At 47.6% G+C, this 17,863-nt stretch overlaps 7 protein-coding genes across 7 annotated transcripts; 6 read left to right on the top strand and 1 right to left on the bottom strand.

Moving 5' to 3' along the window:
* Positions 1-387: 387 nt before the first annotated feature.
* N7483_005884 (uncharacterized protein) lies at positions 388-1,425 on the top strand (the record flags this gene model as incomplete). The annotated part of the gene is made up of 3 exons (XM_057089321.1): positions 388-587; positions 667-964; positions 1,045-1,425. The coding sequence occupies 3 exons, from the start codon at positions 388-390 to the stop codon at positions 1,423-1,425; spliced, it is 879 nt and encodes a 292-aa protein (XP_056949150.1).
* Positions 1,426-3,722: 2,297 nt separating this feature from the next.
* N7483_005883 (D-hexose-6-phosphate mutarotase) lies at positions 3,723-4,837 on the top strand (the record flags this gene model as incomplete). The annotated part of the gene is made up of 3 exons (XM_057089320.1): positions 3,723-3,965; positions 4,059-4,379; positions 4,451-4,837. 3 exons carry the CDS (start codon positions 3,723-3,725, stop codon positions 4,835-4,837), a joined length of 951 nt encoding a protein of 316 aa, XP_056949149.1.
* A 1,671-nt stretch (positions 4,838-6,508) lies between these two features.
* N7483_005882 (putative GPI-anchored cell surface glycoprotein) lies at positions 6,509-8,353 on the bottom strand (the record flags this gene model as incomplete). Its single annotated transcript, XM_057089319.1, has 1 exon — positions 6,509-8,353. One exon carries the CDS (start codon positions 8,351-8,353, stop codon positions 6,509-6,511), a length of 1,845 nt encoding a protein of 614 aa, XP_056949148.1.
* Positions 8,354-8,948: 595 nt separating this feature from the next.
* Positions 8,949-9,999, top strand: N7483_005881 (putative oligosaccharyltransferase subunit ribophorin II; the record flags this gene model as incomplete). The annotated part of the gene is made up of 4 exons (XM_057089318.1): positions 8,949-9,094; positions 9,161-9,359; positions 9,419-9,703; positions 9,760-9,999. 4 exons carry the CDS (start codon positions 8,949-8,951, stop codon positions 9,997-9,999), a joined length of 870 nt encoding a protein of 289 aa, XP_056949147.1.
* Positions 10,000-10,563: 564 nt separating this feature from the next.
* N7483_005880 (uncharacterized protein) lies at positions 10,564-11,313 on the top strand (the record flags this gene model as incomplete). Its single annotated transcript, XM_057089317.1, has 2 exons — positions 10,564-10,726; positions 10,931-11,313. The coding sequence occupies 2 exons, from the start codon at positions 10,564-10,566 to the stop codon at positions 11,311-11,313; spliced, it is 546 nt and encodes a 181-aa protein (XP_056949146.1).
* Positions 11,314-12,046: 733 nt separating this feature from the next.
* On the top strand, positions 12,047-12,844 carry N7483_005879 (FMN-binding negative transcriptional regulator; the record flags this gene model as incomplete). Its single annotated transcript, XM_057089316.1, has 1 exon — positions 12,047-12,844. The coding sequence occupies one exon, from the start codon at positions 12,047-12,049 to the stop codon at positions 12,842-12,844; it is 798 nt and encodes a 265-aa protein (XP_056949145.1).
* A 2,132-nt stretch (positions 12,845-14,976) lies between these two features.
* Positions 14,977-17,679, top strand: N7483_005878 (Alkaline phosphatase-like alpha/beta/alpha; the record flags this gene model as incomplete). The annotated part of the gene is made up of 2 exons (XM_057089315.1): positions 14,977-15,230; positions 15,303-17,679. 2 exons carry the CDS (start codon positions 14,977-14,979, stop codon positions 17,677-17,679), a joined length of 2,631 nt encoding a protein of 876 aa, XP_056949144.1.
* Between the last annotated feature and the right edge of the window lie 184 nt (positions 17,680-17,863).

Raw genomic sequence — 17,863 nt, 5'->3', positions numbered from 1 at the left:
GACTAGTTCAGCCTCGGAAATTCAAGTTCCGATGAAGCAAACTTGAAGCTGCTATGCACTTATTAGTGGCGTTCTAGTAACATAAATCAAGTTTCAAGACAGCTTGGCCACCCCAAACTCGGGCTATATTGGCTGAGTTTTCACACTTGTGTGTAAAGAGAGGGATACCAGCCTCAAATGTTGTGAATTCAGTGGTTAAGCGTTAATATTAGTACTAACTAGTACTAGTATGTTTTCAAGAAGCGTGCCAGAAATTAGAATAAACACTGCCCAGGTACCAACATTTGAATCCCACAGCTTAGTTTCCTTCAAAAATTTTCTGCAGCCTCCGAGCCATTCCAAGGTTTTTACCTAATAGGCCGGCTTTTGTCCTTCAAGTGCTTCAAAATGAAGTTTCTCCAATCTTTTTTTGCACTGTCTCTCCTTGGAGCAGCGGTGGCAATTCCTACCATAAACTCGGTGGCTATTCCCAACGATAAGGAGATCTCTATCGTGAATCGAGATCTCGCTTGCTCTCATTTGGAAGAGCGGTCATCATGTGTGGATGTCGTAAAGGCAATCTACGCTACTGTGACTATGGAAGCAGCGTAAGTATTTCAAGGTTATATTTAGAACCCGGTTTAATTGGTAGGGACGGCTGATCAGCGAATGATGAATGCACATTAGTATTATCTTCTTGGACACATCCTCGTTAATTATCAAAAAGATCTACAAAAAGACCGAAGCCGAGGATTGTGTGTACTGGGCTGAGGAAGTTAAAGAAATTATGGATATACTTCAGGGTTTATCTGCTACAAAGAAGGGCTATGGAGCCGTGGCCGCTTATCTTGCAACCCATTCAGCGATCCATTGGGACCGTCGATCGTTTTCCAACGAAAGTGATTCGGATGCCCCAGAAGACCTTGGTGATGTTTTGCGAAGCATTGGCTATGAATACGACGCCATTCATAATACGACTTCTCCAGTCAGCGGATTTAAAGCAAGGAAAGATGATCCAGCCTTGACCGCGCGATACCATCTGCAAATTTGAGAAGAGTTGGCCAGTCAGGTCGAGATTACGTGTTGCTGGGATTCGAGGATGGCACCGGGCAGCTACACGTTTCAAGTACCGGCTTTGGAAACACCACTGCTTCCTATCAAAAGCGGACATCAGCTGCAGGTGTCAAAGTTGCTTTCAAGCTTGGATCTGCTAGGGTTACCTCGTCTTCAGCTCGGGATGCTTCTGCGTTGGCTATTGCGACCAAGTTTTTGTCATATGCCAAGGAGGGCTACGCGAATATGCTTGGATTTGTGGAAAAAGAGAACGTCGGCGCTCTATTCTTTCGCACTATCTTTGAGCTTGATGGCTTTGGATTGAACTATGAGAGTCTGACTATTTGCGGTTCCATGGCCAGTTACATTGGAACATACCTGGGTTCTGGTTAGGCCACGCCTTGACAGAGCAGGGGATGACGGGTAGGATAAGTTCTTTACCTTACTTTTAGTCTTTCTTCCCTCACATTCGTTTTCTTTGATAATGGAGGCCTCTTCTGCCCCTTACTTTTTTGTGTCCTCAGTAAAGATAGCTTCACCATCACACTCGCCCTTACTAGCGGGAGGGTGGAGGGTCACCTAAAAGGTAACCCTTGGAGGGTTTGGGCTAGGGCCCTAGTTAGTCTATATAGGAGAAAACCAACGAACGATCACACTTCCTATAGGAACTTCCTCTTATTTTTTACATAAACAGATAGGTCTTATTCAAAGCTCTCTCAATACAATGTTCACCTTATCTAGAAAGATCGTAGTTTGGGGGAGAAATCCTATGGCATGGCATGGCACCCTCTTCCTATGAATAATACAATTGTTATCGAACATCCAGAAGCATGTAGTTAGCGTGATTCCGAAGCGAGCGGATCAGCTAACCAAAGAATCGCGTCGCGACCGCGTCCTTCCATCTTCAACCACCCACCATGCCACCAAAACGTACTATTTCGGCCGAAAAAAATGGCAATCAATAGGGTCGAATACTAGTTGCCCTACAGGCTATTAAAAATGATCAAACTACCTCTATCCGTGAAGCCGCACGCCGATTTGACGTTCCATTTACATCCCTCCACCGCCGACTAAATGGCCATACAAATCGATTCGAAACTCGCGCCAACAACCATAAATTAACTGAGAATGAAGAGAATTCACTTTTTCAGTGGGTTGTCTCTATGGATATACGTGGAGCTGCACCCCGTCCAGCTACTGTCCAAGAAATGGCCAATATTCTACTCGCAGCGCGTGGCCAGACCCCCTCTCAAATTGTCGGTAAAAATTGGGTCACCAACTTCGTAAAACGACACTTAGAGCTTACCACCCGTTTCTCTCGACGACATAATTATGAACGTGCGAAAATGGAGGATCAAAAGTGGTTCAAGAGTGGTTCAATCTTGTTTTTCAGACGATTCAAGAGAATGGTATTGATAAAACCATGCGGCTCTGGGACCCGGTGACGGGCAACCTGCGGCAGACTCTTGAGGGCCACTCAGGTTGGGTTGGATCGGTCGCGTTCTCGCCCGATGGCCGATTGCTAGCGTCTGGCTCTGGCGATAAAACCGTGCGGCTCTGGGACCCGGTGACGGGCGACCTGCGGCAGACTCTTCACACGAATGCAACTGTCTACGATCTCGAGTTCTCGCAAGATGGTTCAAATGTAATCACCAACTTAGGCACCCTTGACCTTCAGCCTAGGCACGAAAACGACGTTCCTCATTCAACCTATACGCGTCTGCCAATCTCCATTGACCAAAACCAATGGATCAATCTGCACCGTAACGATATACTGTGGCTTCCACCTCACTTCCGGCCTAGCTGCTCCGCGGTCAATAGGAACTTAGTTGCTTTGGGACATACATCAGGGCGAGTTACTTTTCTACGATTTCGTCTACAGTAGAATTCAATGCTTTCTATTTTTAATCTTCTCTCTATTTTCTAATCTCTTTGTAAAAGGAGGGACTGGGAAGGAAAAGAAATTTATATCAAACTTCCTGCTATAATTACATAATAGAATGTTCGCCAAGTTCCACTAGGCTCTAAAGCCACTAACAGACTAAATGGTCTAATGCAGTAGGCGGTCGCCAATGGAAACTCGTAACAGGTCTGATTTTCTAATTCTGATGATTACGCACATAAATTCTGCCTTGGAGATCACCTGATCGATCATGTGATCCACTCTGGTTCGACCAATCATAGATCTCCATTCAATAGTGGTGTGAACCAACCCGATCGGGCTAGTTCTACACCCGTGTTCTGACAGCCACAGCTCTATATTGCTGAGTCAGCGACTCGACCAAGATTGGTCAACACAGCAGGAAAGGGTATACATAGTACCCGTCACCCCTCTAAACAACACTCATTTCTCGTACTAAAGCCTTGGCAGTGGGGCCCAGAAAGAATGTAAGAGTGTAAATTGGTGAAGCTGGTTTTGCACTCATCTGTATTTAACAGATATCAAGCAATATTTCGAGTTTATATATGTTTTAGTTTATATTGAATCGAACATTATTTATAGAAACATCCAGATTATTCTAGAATATAGCTTAATATAACTTGAATAAATGCAAGGTCATGCAGTGCTTGTCAATCGACGATCCAATGTAAACAACGGTGATAAGTGGGGCTGAGATCCGATTCCCCGCCATGACCTCAACACAGCTCTTCTCTCTCTTCTCTTCAACATCCCCTTTATATCATTCACGATGGAACGTTCTAACAAACCCGCTGCCATCGGACTGGGCACCTCCGTCCCTCAGCCAAGCGTCTCTATCAAGGAGAACACCGTTGAAGCTAGCCTGCCTTCTGGTGAATCCGTTACTATCCACCTTTACGGCGCAACTGTTACCTCATGGAAGGCTCATGGCCAGGAACAGCTGTTTCTAAGTGAGACGGCTCACTTGGATGGCTCTAAGCCCATCCGTGGAGGAATTCCACTTGTTTTCCCGGTATGAAGACATCCCTAGCCTAACATTTGACAGTATCCCTGAAGCCTTCATTGTATGAGATCTGGATCGCTAATTGATACTTCCTATCAACAGGTCTTCGGCCCTCCTCCAAAAGACCACGTCACCTCCCCCCTCCCTCAGCATGGATTCGCCCGTAGCTCAAACTGGGAGTACCTGGGCAAATCTTCTGCCGAGTCTGCTGATAACCAGTCTGGCCAGGCTGTGAAGCTGGACTTTGGCCTCTCACACACTATGTTGAGCAAGGAGTTCCGCACTGCTTGGCCATATGAGTTTGGCCTTGTATACAGTGTCACCCTGACTAAGACCTCGTTGCGAACTCAGTTACAAGTCCGCAACGAGGGTACCAAGAGCTTTGAGTTCCAGGTCTTGATGCACACGTACCTCAGTGTCGCAGTAAGTTTCCTTCTTTTCTCATGGCCCTTCCATAAAAATGTGCTGGATACAAAAGCTAACTTGTATTTCAGGATATCTCTGCAATTCGCGTCAAGAATCTCGAGTCCAAGACCTACGTGGACAAGACTCGCGATGCAACCTCCCACACTGAGGCCTCGCCGGCTCTTGCTATCACCGAGGAAACCGACCGTATCTACCAAAGCCTTGATCCCACCGTTCCAATCATCGTTTCTTCCGCTGCTGACGACACCCCCCTTTTCTCAATCACTCGCGAGGCATTGACAGATGTTGTGGTCTGGAACCCATGGATCGAGAAGGCCAAGGGTATGGCAGACTTTGGCCCGGATGAGGCATACAAGAACATGATCTGCGTTGAGGCCGGATCTGTTTCTGGTTGGCAGACTCTTGAAGCGGGAGACTCGTGGGAAGGTGGTCAGAGCATCAAGTCACGACTTTAAATGAGGCTATTTTGGGGTCTTGTGCTTTCTTTCTTCTATATTTTCTGGTTTTCGCATCATGCGTGATGCTTCATGAGTCCAAGTTCAAGAAGCCTTCGTTTTTCTATATGCTCAAAATGAATAGATTCTGATTCAAAGGCCTCTTGTGCGTAGACGTTTTACTTTTATTCACCTGTTGAACTAAGTATATCTTCTTTAAAAGTCAACTTCTCTGTGACCTTCAGTTTTTTCTACTCTCCATGTGCTCTGAGTTTACTAAAGACGGTTTAGTATTTCAAGTTTCAAGCCTTAGGTTATTTCACCACATGTGCAGGTCGCCGGTCGCCAGAGCTGTTTACCACAGTGCCGTTCTCAACATGGTCCTCCCCCGGCAAGCAACATGGCAGAAGACACTCTCTTTCTCAATTTCCATCATTGCTTATTCCAAGTCATATTTACATACTGGAGAAATCAGAACCTCCTCTACTGGCTGTTACACTTACAAAGACAAGGACATCGATGCCCAGAATACCCAGACCCCTAGTCTGCGACAGACCGGACCGGCGTGAATGCCCAGGGAATCCAGAAACCTTTGGAAAACGAAACTCGCTCATCGGCGGTAATTGAACGAAAGCCCAAGACCACCAGTCAATCACCATGGTCTCCTGTCAGTTAGATTATCATTATCGATGGGAGGAGTGATTGAATTGATTGGCCTCTTCCCTACTATCCAGTGGCCGATAAGCTAAATCCGAGAAGTTGCAAACCTTGGAAGAGTCAACAAATCGGCCTCTGAACGTAACCCCACTTTGCATCAACCAGCAGCACAGTGAAGATACCTCAGCACGATTTTGCGGGACTCGAGAAATTATTTTTGAGGTGTCGAGTCGTTAACACTCGACAGTAGGTATACACCATAGAGCTGCGCAGAAGAGAGGCAGGCTGCATGCTGTCTGAAGCCATTTGATATCATAGAGAGAGCAAAGTAAGCTTGATGAGCCCCGGTAAAGTTCCTAAAGATGATCAGTTGATATTTCGTAGTGATATTGTCAATCAAAGTAGCCCATGTAGAACGGGCGTGAATGAATTTTGTTGGAGATTCTACGAAGTGCAAAAGAAACCTCCTAATTCCCACAAACTAAGGTGAAAACATGGTAAGTAGTATCTATAGTAGACTGAGTTGGAGTTGGGGTTGGAGTATCTCAGCTGCCATAGGTAGGCATCTAATTCAGGGTTTGATTACAAATTACAGAATGGAAAATGCAGGTTTGTATGTGGATGAACGGATATCAATTTGTACATTAAAAATATCCAGGTCACGTTCCGGTAAGATGATTAAACAAGCAGTCGAAGCTGAAACCATGTAAAGGGCGAGAACAGAGCTCAAACCCAGCGAGAACCGAGAGATGATCGAAAGCAAAGTTGAAAAAAGAGATATGGTGAACACCAGCGCTATGCAAGGGAAGATTTGAAACCAACAAAGAACTCGTCGGAATGCAGGATGATAAACGCTGAAATAACCTTGAAATGCTCACTGCCGGTAAACGCTTTTTTCATTACGGCGGATCAAAGTAACCGAAAACAAAACGCAATAATTCGTAAGGTGGTGTGCCCATCCCGAAGGAAAGAAAACACAGTTATTTTGACTCCCCTCCCCTCCCCTCTCCACGATGCCAGACACCAGTATCTCCTTCAGCCACGGTCTCGACCACGAGTTCGGCTGGAGCCTCTCGGTGTCGACATTTTAGCAGCTGGTGTCGCACGCTTTCGACCGGCCGGGGTAGACACTTCCTCAGCGTCAGAAGCAACGCGAGGTGTCTCCGCCGACTGCTGGCTACTTGACTCAGTGGACCCTCGCACTTCAGGCTTGGGTGCACTGAGCTTCAAGCGGATAATAGGGCGCTGAACATCGTCACCAGCGGCCTGGGCTTCATTTGAAGCGGTTTTTCGAGCGGCCTCTGACCCAGATCCGGCCTTCTTCGCCATTGCCTTTGTAGGCTTGGGTGCTGGGGTCTTTCTCTGACCCCTTGGCTTGTTGGTGTTGGGGGAAGTAGCACTGTGACCTGTGCTGTTGTCCGCGCTGGCGCTGGGCATCGAAGCCCGCGTACCTCCACGACGGCGCTTGGGCTTTGGCTCGTCGACCTCGGTAGCCGGAGCGCTCTGTCGGCGCTTTGCCCTCGCCTTTCGTGGCTCGGGCGCATCAGGGATGGCGGCAGCTGCGTTCTGGCGAAGCTCATCACGAGCATGGACACGCGCTTGCTCCTCTGCCGTAAGAGCTTCAGCGACGAACTGGGACTGAACGTCGAAGGGGGTGTTTCGATCGCCAATCAGAGGCGGGAAGCCGAGGGTGGTATCCTTCAGCTGCTGCTCAGAGGATCGGACGCGGACGGGAGGGTATGGAAGGCTCTCATCGCCATATGTGCGGGGCATCCAGTAAGGGCTGCACGCCGCCGGGTGAATGAACACCTCTTCGCCGTTTCTGTTCACGACACCTAGCTGCAGATAGCCGTCAGGCGCGACAGAAGGCTCTGAAGTTTTCTTAAACTTGCAGACGCCTGTGTCGGCCTCGCTGTCGTACAGGTCTGGGTGTTGGTCGTCGTCGTTTTGGGGTGTGGCCTCCCGGATACGCTGAGCGCCAGTCTTGCTCTGGAAGTAGTTGAATCGGGCATTATTCAACTCCCATTCAGGATCGGCAGGAAGGACAAAATCAGGGCCCAGGGCCTCTACCGCAACCTGGTAAAGCAAAAGGCCTGCGGCTTCAATATCGATATCCATGTCTTTGGGAGCAGCCTGGACCTTCGAGGCCTTTTTGTTGGTGCCCTTCTTACCCTTTGAGGCCTTCTGGGTGGTGGCCTTTGCTGGCTCTTGGGCCTGACCGGTGGATGACTCACTAGTCTCCTCCTTGGTGGTGTTGGTGGTGGTTGCGGGTGTGACGAGCCCGCGGCGGGTTTGCTTCTTCGGCTCAAGAGAGGCTTCCACGGCCCGAGATGTGGGCTTTCGGAGACGAGCTGAAGAGCGGGTAGTCTTCGAAGAAGCGGCAGAGGGAGAAGTCGGATCCATCGCTGTGTCGTATCCACTCATGTATTGATCAAAGGTCCAACCTGTTGATCCAATACTGTCAGGGACTTCGTGGTCGGACAGCGGATCTTGTGGGGTATTGAGAGCAGTCACACGTCGAGATTGTCGACTCACTTCGCCAGAGGAGTTTGGTGTGTCCACTACTGGAGTGTACACTGTTGAAAGACGAGAAGGACGAGCTTGAAACTTGCGGCGATGGGTGGATGGTAGATCAGGCGAAGAAGATGTCGTTTTTACAGACTTGGTCGAAGGTGGGGTCTTCGGATAGTAGAGACGGATATCTTCTGAAGATGGAGAGGAGGAAAAGGTATGTTTGTTTGAATGAGAAATGTTATTTAAACTAGGGCTCGGCGCTTCAAGTTTCGGAGAACGGGGCGAGCGACGGGATGGCGTTAGGGTTAATGTCGTTGCATTAACAGAGATGCCCGATCCCGAGTTACGGGCCCTTTTAGGAGGCATAATGAATGATAATCTATACAGTTCCCCTCAACCGGTTAGCTACATAAGGTTCATGAAACTGTTTTGAGTGCTAGTGATGGGCTGACCAGCAAAGATATGTGCCCAAAAAGGAAAGGGAGATAGTGAATCATAGATCAAGATGATTCATTCACCGTTCCCATCCTTTTCTTTACTATCTTTGGTCTTGGTTGGTTGAATCGGTTGTGGTACATGGTGATTCAACACAAAGAGTAAAGGCAACGACGTTAGGTTGGGGTTTAGGGCCCAGGGGGAGATCACGGGCACCACAACACTTACATGTCGAAATTCAAGAAACCCCATCCGAAGTTTCACCTGTAAGAGGAATATCCCAACAACCAGGATCGTATCAGTGAGGTGGACGGGTTGTTCCGGTCAAGGGATGTAGTTTCATAGGGAAAGAGAGATGAAGTCGGAGCAGAAAAGAAATTAGGGCTAAAGTTGATCGGCGCTTATCGGTCCCAATCTCCTGTCCGCCTTTATTCTGCAATCTGTCACCAGCTCCTCCTTGGCTCCTCCATATTCTCTTTACAATATTTTGCTTTTTTTGAGGGGGTTTCAATTGTTCTTTACAAAAATGCATCTGTGGCAGGCCACTCTTCCTTTCTGTCTGCTGGCCTCAGCTGCTCTCCCTGTTGCTGCGGCTTCAGCTTGGGGCTTTACTGATGCCACCGTGGCAGTTCAACCTAAGGGTGCCGGTGTTAACAGCGGATTCAAGGAATCGTGAGTTATATCAATGTTTCTGACGATCAGAAACTTGATTGGAAGCTAATGGATGATCTTACATAGGCTTTCTTCCTCCAAACCACTCTCCCAACCCGTCTCCTTTGCCGGTGCCGATACATTGCGCGTCATCTTGACTACCCAGGAAGGAAGCTCTGCGAAGCGCCCACACCAAGCTTTCCTGTTGTTGAAGGATTCCCAAACAGGATTGGATATCTCCTACCCATTTACCGTTAAGGAGAATGGCAAGTCGCGAGTGGAATTGGTATGCAATGTCTCAAGCTCCGGTGGGGTCAAGTAAATAGACTAACGTGGACATTCTAGACCCAGAAGGAGCTTCCAGTTCAATTCCTGTCGCTCTCTGAGCCCATTGACGCCCGTGTGGTCATCGGTTCCTTTGGCAGCTCTGAGGCGTACGATAGCTCTGTCTTCTCTCTTTCAATTGACCGCGATCTCGATCATCCCGTCCCCACTGTCGAAGCCGCCAGATACGGCAAGCTTCCCGAGATCCACCACATCTTCAAGGATGCTGCTACCAGCCCGCCCGTTATAATTACCCTGGCCTTTGTCGCCCTGGTTGGCGCTTCCCTTCCTGTTCTGGCTGGACTGGTAAGTTTGGTTTTTTCCCCCCTCGCGTTTGGACGGTTGACTGACTTGACTCCTAGTGGCTCTTCCTCGGTGCCAATGTGAACCACCTTTCGTCCGCTTTCAAATCTGCCCCTCTTCCTCACGCTATTTTCCTCGGGTCTCTGTTTGCCTTCGAGGGTATCTTCTTCCTCTACTATACCTCTTGGAACCTGTTCCAGATCCTGCCTGCTGCCGCCGCTGCAGGTGCGGTCGCGTTTGTCAGTGGTAGCCGCGCATTGGGTGAGGTTCAAGGCCGTCGCCTTGCTGGTTTGCGTTGAGCACTGAAATCTCAGCTCAATGATGGGGCAATATCATTGAATATCTTTGATATCTTTGAATCGAGCTCTGTCGGCACTGTATCTTAGCTGTGATATCCATGCTTTCGAATCAAACAAGCTCTGAAATCACTTTGTAAATATTTCTTGTCGCCTTTCAATTATTTCATTGTAAGGCACCAAACTTCTATCGGATTTGTCTAAGAATATCAAATTTTGTAAAATGTTGAGTGTGATCAATGGTGAAGTTCCACCTATTTTCATCATATACTTCAAGATGCTCACGCAGGCTATTTCCCAGCAACTTCACAAGCTCACCCTATACTATTTCAACCTTGGAAGTAACCAAGTTCAGATTAAGCATATTCGCATTAGAATTCCTCAGCAGTTACGTATATGTAACTAAAAATATACGTGGCAGAGTTGATTATATTTTGACGTCACTTGAGTGGCTCTTCTGCCCCGTCGAATGCCAAGTCAAACCTGCGCATTTTTCCACTGATCTCCGCCGCAGAAGCTGATAATCACCTCCAGCTCCCACATTATCAGAACACCAACCCATTCTCAATGGGTTCAGGCGCCTCAAAACCAGTGCGCTCAGCTGCTGGTGCAGCTGCAAAGCGCCAGTATCCTAAAAAGGCTGCCCCTCCTCCAAGGACACCCGCTGCGCCAAAACAAGCCAGAGAGGCGCCACAGTCTACTCCCTACATCTGCACCCACACCTTCACCAGTTCGACCACCACCTGCGCAACAGGGACCGACATATCATTCTAAGGAACAACCATCTACCACAAAATCCAATGGTACGTAGCCATCACTGCATATTTCAACCAAGAGGAAGAAACAATGTCCAAATACCAATTTCTCGTCTTGTCCTTTGTGCTTCAGCTTTATATTCTGTGACAAGCTATGAATACTAATGTATAATCTCTAGCCATTGACCTTGACGGCCGTGATCCCGACTTCGCCGCCTCCCTCCGTACAATCGGACCAGTCGACCCATCCGGCAACTTCTCCCACCCCAACCCCTTCAACCGTGGCACCCTCCAAACCGTCTTCCCTACATCCTCCAACCCAGCTCTCATTGTTGTCAATGCCCGTCAACGGATCACAAAGGCTGCACATGATGAGGCTTTAGCAGTTGGGAACCCCAATTTCACGGGTCGCCAGTTCCTGGATTCGTTGACTATTCATCAGGCATTGACGATGCGTGACCAGCAGAAATTACCGAGTGGGGAGATTGAGCGGATGCTGAGGTTGAAGAAGGGAACTATTGACAAGTTAGGGAAGAGTGGTATTGTCTCTCAGGCTGCTTGATCATCTTGTTCAATACAAGTGGAGGCTTCGATTTGACTGGTGGTGATTTTAGGTGTTTGGTGCTGGCGTCTGTGTGCTATGATTGCATATGATATAAATATCTGTATATCATTTCATCAAATGATACTCCCATCTAATTATTTCTATTGAATTCATGTTGGGGTATGCGGTAGTGCATTCAAGATTGTTGTTTGCAACTTGAAATGCTGATTCCAAGAAGCCTGTCTAGGTGGAAGAGCCGAATTTTTAGACTCAAAAGCCAGCTCTGATAATTCCAAGTCTCAGATGAGACTTTCTGTATTGGAGAGCTGCCTCCAAGCTTCTCCGTAAATAGAAGCGACTTCTATTTCCGGGAAATCTTGGTCACACATGGCCAACACTCCTGAGTCAATCACCAAGCTGCCGGTCACACTGCGCGCCCTGTCAGTTCTCCAGTCATACAGATGAAACTAATGAGCCTGTCTACTGCCTAATTGACTCCAATGCTATATACTCTTGACTCTTGAGTAGAGACGAGTCTGAAATGCGGAGAACCGTTGATCATCGGCGCCGAGTACCAATCACATCCCGCAAATCCCCAATGACAATATGATAACGCATCTAGATCTCGACCTGACAAGAGATACAATGAGTCAGTGTTTACTCCGTACAACATTTATAAATGCGCAGTGCTTGTGCCATTATCAACCAATTCCAGGTCAATATCCAATAATTTGGCTTCATAATCGTCACAATGTATCTCCGTGCAGCCCACGCGGAGACAGATATCCCACTTCTCCAACAATTCATCCACGAGAATCCCCTCGGCATCCTTACAACAGCCATCAAATCACCAAATCACCCACTTATTCAATCCAGTCACATCCCATTTCTACTGGATATCTCACCTGAAACCAATGATGAGGAACCAGAATACGGGATCCTCCGCGGCCACATCGCAAAGCAAAACCCCCAAGCCAAAGTTCTAATGGAGGCACTAGCCACCCAAAAAGAACAACTTGAAACTCAACCAGGGAGCTCAGTATCTCTCGAGCTTCCAGACGAAGTCCTCATTCTATTTAACGGACCACACCACCACTATGTCACACCGAAATTCTACACCGAAACCAAACCCACAACTGGTAAGGTCGTGCCAACATGGAACTACTCTGCCGTTCAAGCCTACGGCAAGATCAAGATCTACAGTGACTCAAAGTCCGAAGAGACGGGTGCTTTCCTACAGAAGCAAGTTGAGGATCTCTCGCGACATGCGGAGACCTCGGTTATGGGGTATACGGGCTGTGAGGGGAAACCGACGGCGTGGAATGTGGGGGAGGCGCCGAGTTCTTATGTGGAATTGTTGAAGAAGAATATTATTGGGATTGAGATTCGGGTTGAGCGATTGCAAGGGAAATTCAAGATGAGCCAGGAGATGAGTAAGGGCGACCGGGAGGGGGTTATCAAGGGGTTTGAGGAGTTGGGGACGGATGTTGGGGAGGGAATTGCGAGGATGGTTATGGAGCGAGGGGAGATGAAGGATCGACGTGAATAACTGAGATACTGGTGAGTATTGAATCTGGTCTTTGATTAGTATCAATGTGCTTCTCAGCTATTGAAGTTCAAGTTGGTTTCTTCAAGTTGTCGATATTTTACTCCAGGGCTGGGGGTTTCAAGTTGCTGCTATTGCCAGGTGGTCAAGCATGTATTCCCCACATTTGAACGGCTTATGAATAGGACAGGAATAGAGCAGGACAAGATAGACATATACATTTACATCCTGATCATCGAACTACTAAAATTCAGATTGATTGATTAATCTGGGATACAATGGGATAATAGTCTCAGCTGAATGTTGATCGCCACCTCTATACATACTATTTGATCTTAAACTTGAATTAAGCAACAAAGCCACGGATGTCAGCTTTTCACAAAAAATTTCAATTTTATTAATAGAACAACTTGAATCTACCAAAGTTCAAACACTTTTAAAAATCCATACACATTCTTAAATCATGATGAACCCCCACCATTGGCCTCAGGCAGACATGAAGAAGCTAAGATAACTTAAATAAAGGAAGTGGTCACGAGACTATATCATTTCAGCTTGAGACTAATTTGAAAAGGGAATTACTTGAGTGAGCCCTTGGAGTTGAGTTCCAGCTTACTAGAACGCCTTTCCTGCGCCTCCCCCTTTTACATGGACCCTGATTACATCTTCAAGGTGCAATAATGCGCCATCAAATCCCTCTCACAACCTCGGTCCCGGCAGGGCTGACCTTATTAATCCACCTAGGACGATCAGACCTTTTTCTATCTACTTCTACCATGGAAACTAAGTTTTGATTCACCTCGTATGGTTCCAACGGGTGGCACGATTCAGGGTCTTTATGCTTTTTGCTAGTCTCAGCCATATATCGTTTTCTGATGGTAAGATTTTAGACCGTGAGCCGCAATTCCGGGCCCGCGCAGAATAGAAAGAACAACCTGTTGAAATCCACAGCTCTGTGGCCATCTGGCAGAATGAATTAGATTGGAATGCAGATCGCTAGATCCACACGGCTAAGATCGGACTGGAGATCACGTCAGATAGGCACATGAAGAAATGAGTGATGAAATTTTGAGGTGAAGATGCAGGGTCTCAGCTGGTCATCTCCACATAAGCCGTAAATAGATAGATCAATCGGGGAATCGGGCGTAGAACAGGACCCAATGGAGTGATGGGTCATTGGAGGCGATGAGAGGTATCTTGGCTCCTGTCGGCTGTTTAATCCGTATGGGTGCGGTGTGCTAGTAGATCTCTCTTCCCCAGATCTCTTCCAATCATGCTGGGATGGCCCTGCGAGCTCGTGCAGGGTCCTTTTTCTGGAGTTGGAGAGAGTTTGGTACCGCTCTGGGGTTGCAAGGTCATTCCACAGACTGCACATGTGAGAAAGTTACATAATTTTCCACTGTTTGATACTTTCCAAGGTTTGCTTAGAATGTCTCAGAGTTCGTATGGAGACAGTGGATCGAGGTTTGAGTCAAGCTTCAGGCAGCAAAAAAACAAGAAGCAAAAAACTTGAACGTCATAAGCCCAATCCAAGTTTGCCCCATGAAATGAAACCAATTAGAATCTCCACGATTATTGTTTAGCATCATTTATATGTGGAACAGGATATTTTTGGACTGTGTAGCCAGTGTATTCAGGATTTCCGTTGCATCCGACCAGCGGATGTCTAGGGGTTTGGATCCACTCATAAAAGTAATAAAGTAATAATAATAAATTGTAAGTAATAAGTAGTAATAAGTAAATAAGTAATAGTAAATATTAAGTAGTAAATAGCTCTAATTACGTTCTAATGTGAGGTGCATTTCTAGTCGCGTGCCCCTATACTTGTACTAGTAATTCTATTCCCCTAATATGATTGGTTTGTTCCTGATTATTTTTGTATAACTCTTTTCTTTTCTCTTCTCGTGCTTTAAACTTGACTTTCTATTCTTCTTTTTCGTGCATTTGTGACAGTTCATTCCGGGGTCTTCATTCCCCTCATTCCAGTCCTTTTCGTCTCTTTTTCTCTAATTCTTCCATTCCACATCCCTTGAATTTTTTTTTTCTCTTTTTTCTTTTCCCTTTTTTCCTCTCTTAGGCCTGCACGCGCTTCACGCTTTTCTATCTCCGCGACCTTCGAATCATGAGCTAACATCATGGCCATCCGTACTTTCCTACAGCCACTCGTGCCTCTCTTGTTCGCGACTTTGGTCGTCGGTGGTCTTGCTTCTAAGGCTCTACATATCGGTCTACACTTTCGCTCATTACCGTTTCTCTACCTGGTGCTATACTCATCCACACTCGTTTTACCCGATATCTTGATCATCGTCTTCGTGCGACTCTTACTTCAATTCCCCGCGCCAGAATCACGTCTTCAATGGATTTCGACTGTGTTGGGAGGGTTTCTCTCGTGAGTGTTTTTCATCAACCCCTAGATGACCTATATATAGGATCTTCAAGCAAAACTGACAGGTCACATCAGCCTAGTTACCTGGGGAGCGGCCTCGATCCAATTCGGCTTTTTCATGCAAACCGGTGCCGAGGTAGCCTGGGCAGCTAGTAATAGCTTCCTCAGCGACCCGGCTGCTATGAAGATTCTACTGAGTGGAGTCTCGACCGTCTCCGCTGCAGCTATAGTCCTCGGTCTCGTTGCATGGTTGATCCATGCCCATCTCTATGCTCTAACCGGTGCCTGTTTACAGGGAATTCGTGATTTGGTTGCGGGCGCAGTGAAAGCACGATACAGCCTTCTATCGGCTCCCAGCAAGGCATGGTGGGCATCTATAGACCTTCGGTCTTTCCGCCGAGTGGGTCTCCTCACGGCTGCGTTTATCTCACTCGTTTTCCTGGAAATATCTCGACCTTCGATCCCGTATGATCATCTTTCGGGGGCTTTACCTCTAACAATATTGGATGCATTCACGAAGAAGACAAGCACGGCTGAAGGATGTCGAAATCCCGCGAAGACCTTTCCTCTGTGGGAAGTAAACAATGCTAGTCCGTTGGCGGAAGGGTGGTCCCGAGCCTCGTGGTTACCTCAAGACCCACCACCAGGATTCAGCCGTTGGGGTACGAACCCTTCACAGAGGGCGCAGGATGACAATCCTTCTCACTTCCTGTGTAGCGGTGGTGATGAGGATGCATTCTTTAACCCGAAGTCAGATCCTCTGAAGATCTCGAACTTGGGTGGCGATATCTATGAGCCCTTGCAGAAGGCCTTCAAGGAACATTCGGTGGAAATTAACAATATCGTTTTGTTGACGTTGGAAAGTGGTCGGAAGGAAATGTTTCCCATGCAACAGGGTACACCCATGTTCGATGCGTTACTCGCCTCTCACGCCGAGGGGAAGAGAGATCAAGCAATTGACCGGTTGGTCAAAATGACCCCCATTGCGCAGATGTTGACGGGAGAATACGTGAGCGACAGTAATGGTACTAAGGTGGATCTGAGTGATGTAAAGTGGCAGGATTCAGCAGAAGATGGCATGGGTGGGCTAAACATCCGCGGAGCACTCACAGGAAGCTCTTTGACCTTTAAGAGTATTCTGGGAAGTCACTGCGGCGTTCATCCTTTGCCAGTGGATCTTCTGGAGGAATCTATGCTCGAGATTTACCAGCCGTGCTTACCACAGATCCTTGAGCTGTTCAATCAGGTCAAGTCAACAAACGAGATTCTTGGACGGTCTAATAGCTCTGGAAGCTCTGAAAGCTCACCAGTTCTCGAAAATCCGTGGAAGTCTGTTTTCATGCAATCTATCACCGATGACTATGATCGACAAGATATTCTGGATGAAAACATGGGTTTCAAGCACAAGGTTGTCAAGAAGACTATTTCGTCACCTCGGGCCAAGTACAGAGCCAAGGGTGATGAGATCAACTACTTCGGATACGCAGAGACGGAATTGAAGCCATACGTCCGAGATCTCTTCTACGAGGCGGCCAACAACAATACCCGTGTCTTCCTCTCTCATGTTACCAGCACAACGCATCACCCTTGGTCCACGCCGGATGACTTCAAGAAGGAAAAATACATGGGCTCCGTCGGCACAGTCAATCATGATCTGATGAACAACTACCTAAACGCAGCACGATTCGTGGACAACTGGCTCGGCGACATCATGAACCTCCTCGATGAAACAGGGATCGCCAACTCAACACTGGTCGTCATAGTTGGCGACCACGGCCAAGCTTTTGGTGAAGATAACAAGGACATGACCGGGACCTATGAGAACGGTCATATTAGCAATTTCCGTGTGCCCCTCATTTTCCGACACCCACACATGCCTCGCATCGACATCACAGCCAACGCAACCTCTCTTTCCATTATGCCTACCATTCTGGATATGCTTGTTCAATCCCAATCTATTGATATACGCGATTCGGAGATTGCATCCGCTATGCTTCCCGAGTACCAAGGCCAATCACTCATCCGCCCCTTCGTCTCATCAATTAAGCCAAATCCCAACAAAGACCACGATCACGACAGCCACACCGAGCGTCCAGATGATATTGAAAAGCGAGCCCCGCATAAGAAACACGGGCCCTCAAAGCCGAAAACCCGCTATGCCTGGAACTTTGGTCTCATCAACGCCGGTGGATCCATGATCTCCATAACGTCAGCTAGTCTTCCATACCGACTTATCTTGCCTCTTCGGGAAGGCTTCGAGTATGTCTTCACGCATCTGGACAAAGATCCCGGCGAGTTACACCCCATCAAGGCGTGGACGTTGACCCAGCTTCTGGAAGAGGTCCTGTCTAAATACGATGAAGATGCCGGTGAATGGCTTGAAGAAGCTGAGCAAGTCGGCAAATGGTGGGCGAGTAACCAACGCCGCATCTGGGGATACCGGGAGGCGTAACCACAGCCTTTTCCAGTGCCTTTACCTGGTCCCAATCTTTTCAATCCATCTACGCCTCGCTACTAGCCGGGCTTGCATCTCGATATCAATCGAGTTGATACATATTTTATTCTCCTACTTTTTTATTCCTGAGCTTCGTACCACATTCATCCAACGACTCATTCATCATTCCATTTCTCAACTT

This window comes from Penicillium malachiteum, assembly GCF_028827825.1.
Source record: "Penicillium malachiteum strain IBT 17515 chromosome Unknown utg000002l:1.0-8849297.0:1.0-8852440.0, whole genome shotgun sequence".
Taxonomy (NCBI): domain Eukaryota; kingdom Fungi; phylum Ascomycota; class Eurotiomycetes; order Eurotiales; family Aspergillaceae; genus Penicillium; species Penicillium malachiteum.
Note: the sequence above shows the minus strand (reverse complement) of the source record. Positions and strands in the feature narration are given on the sequence as shown.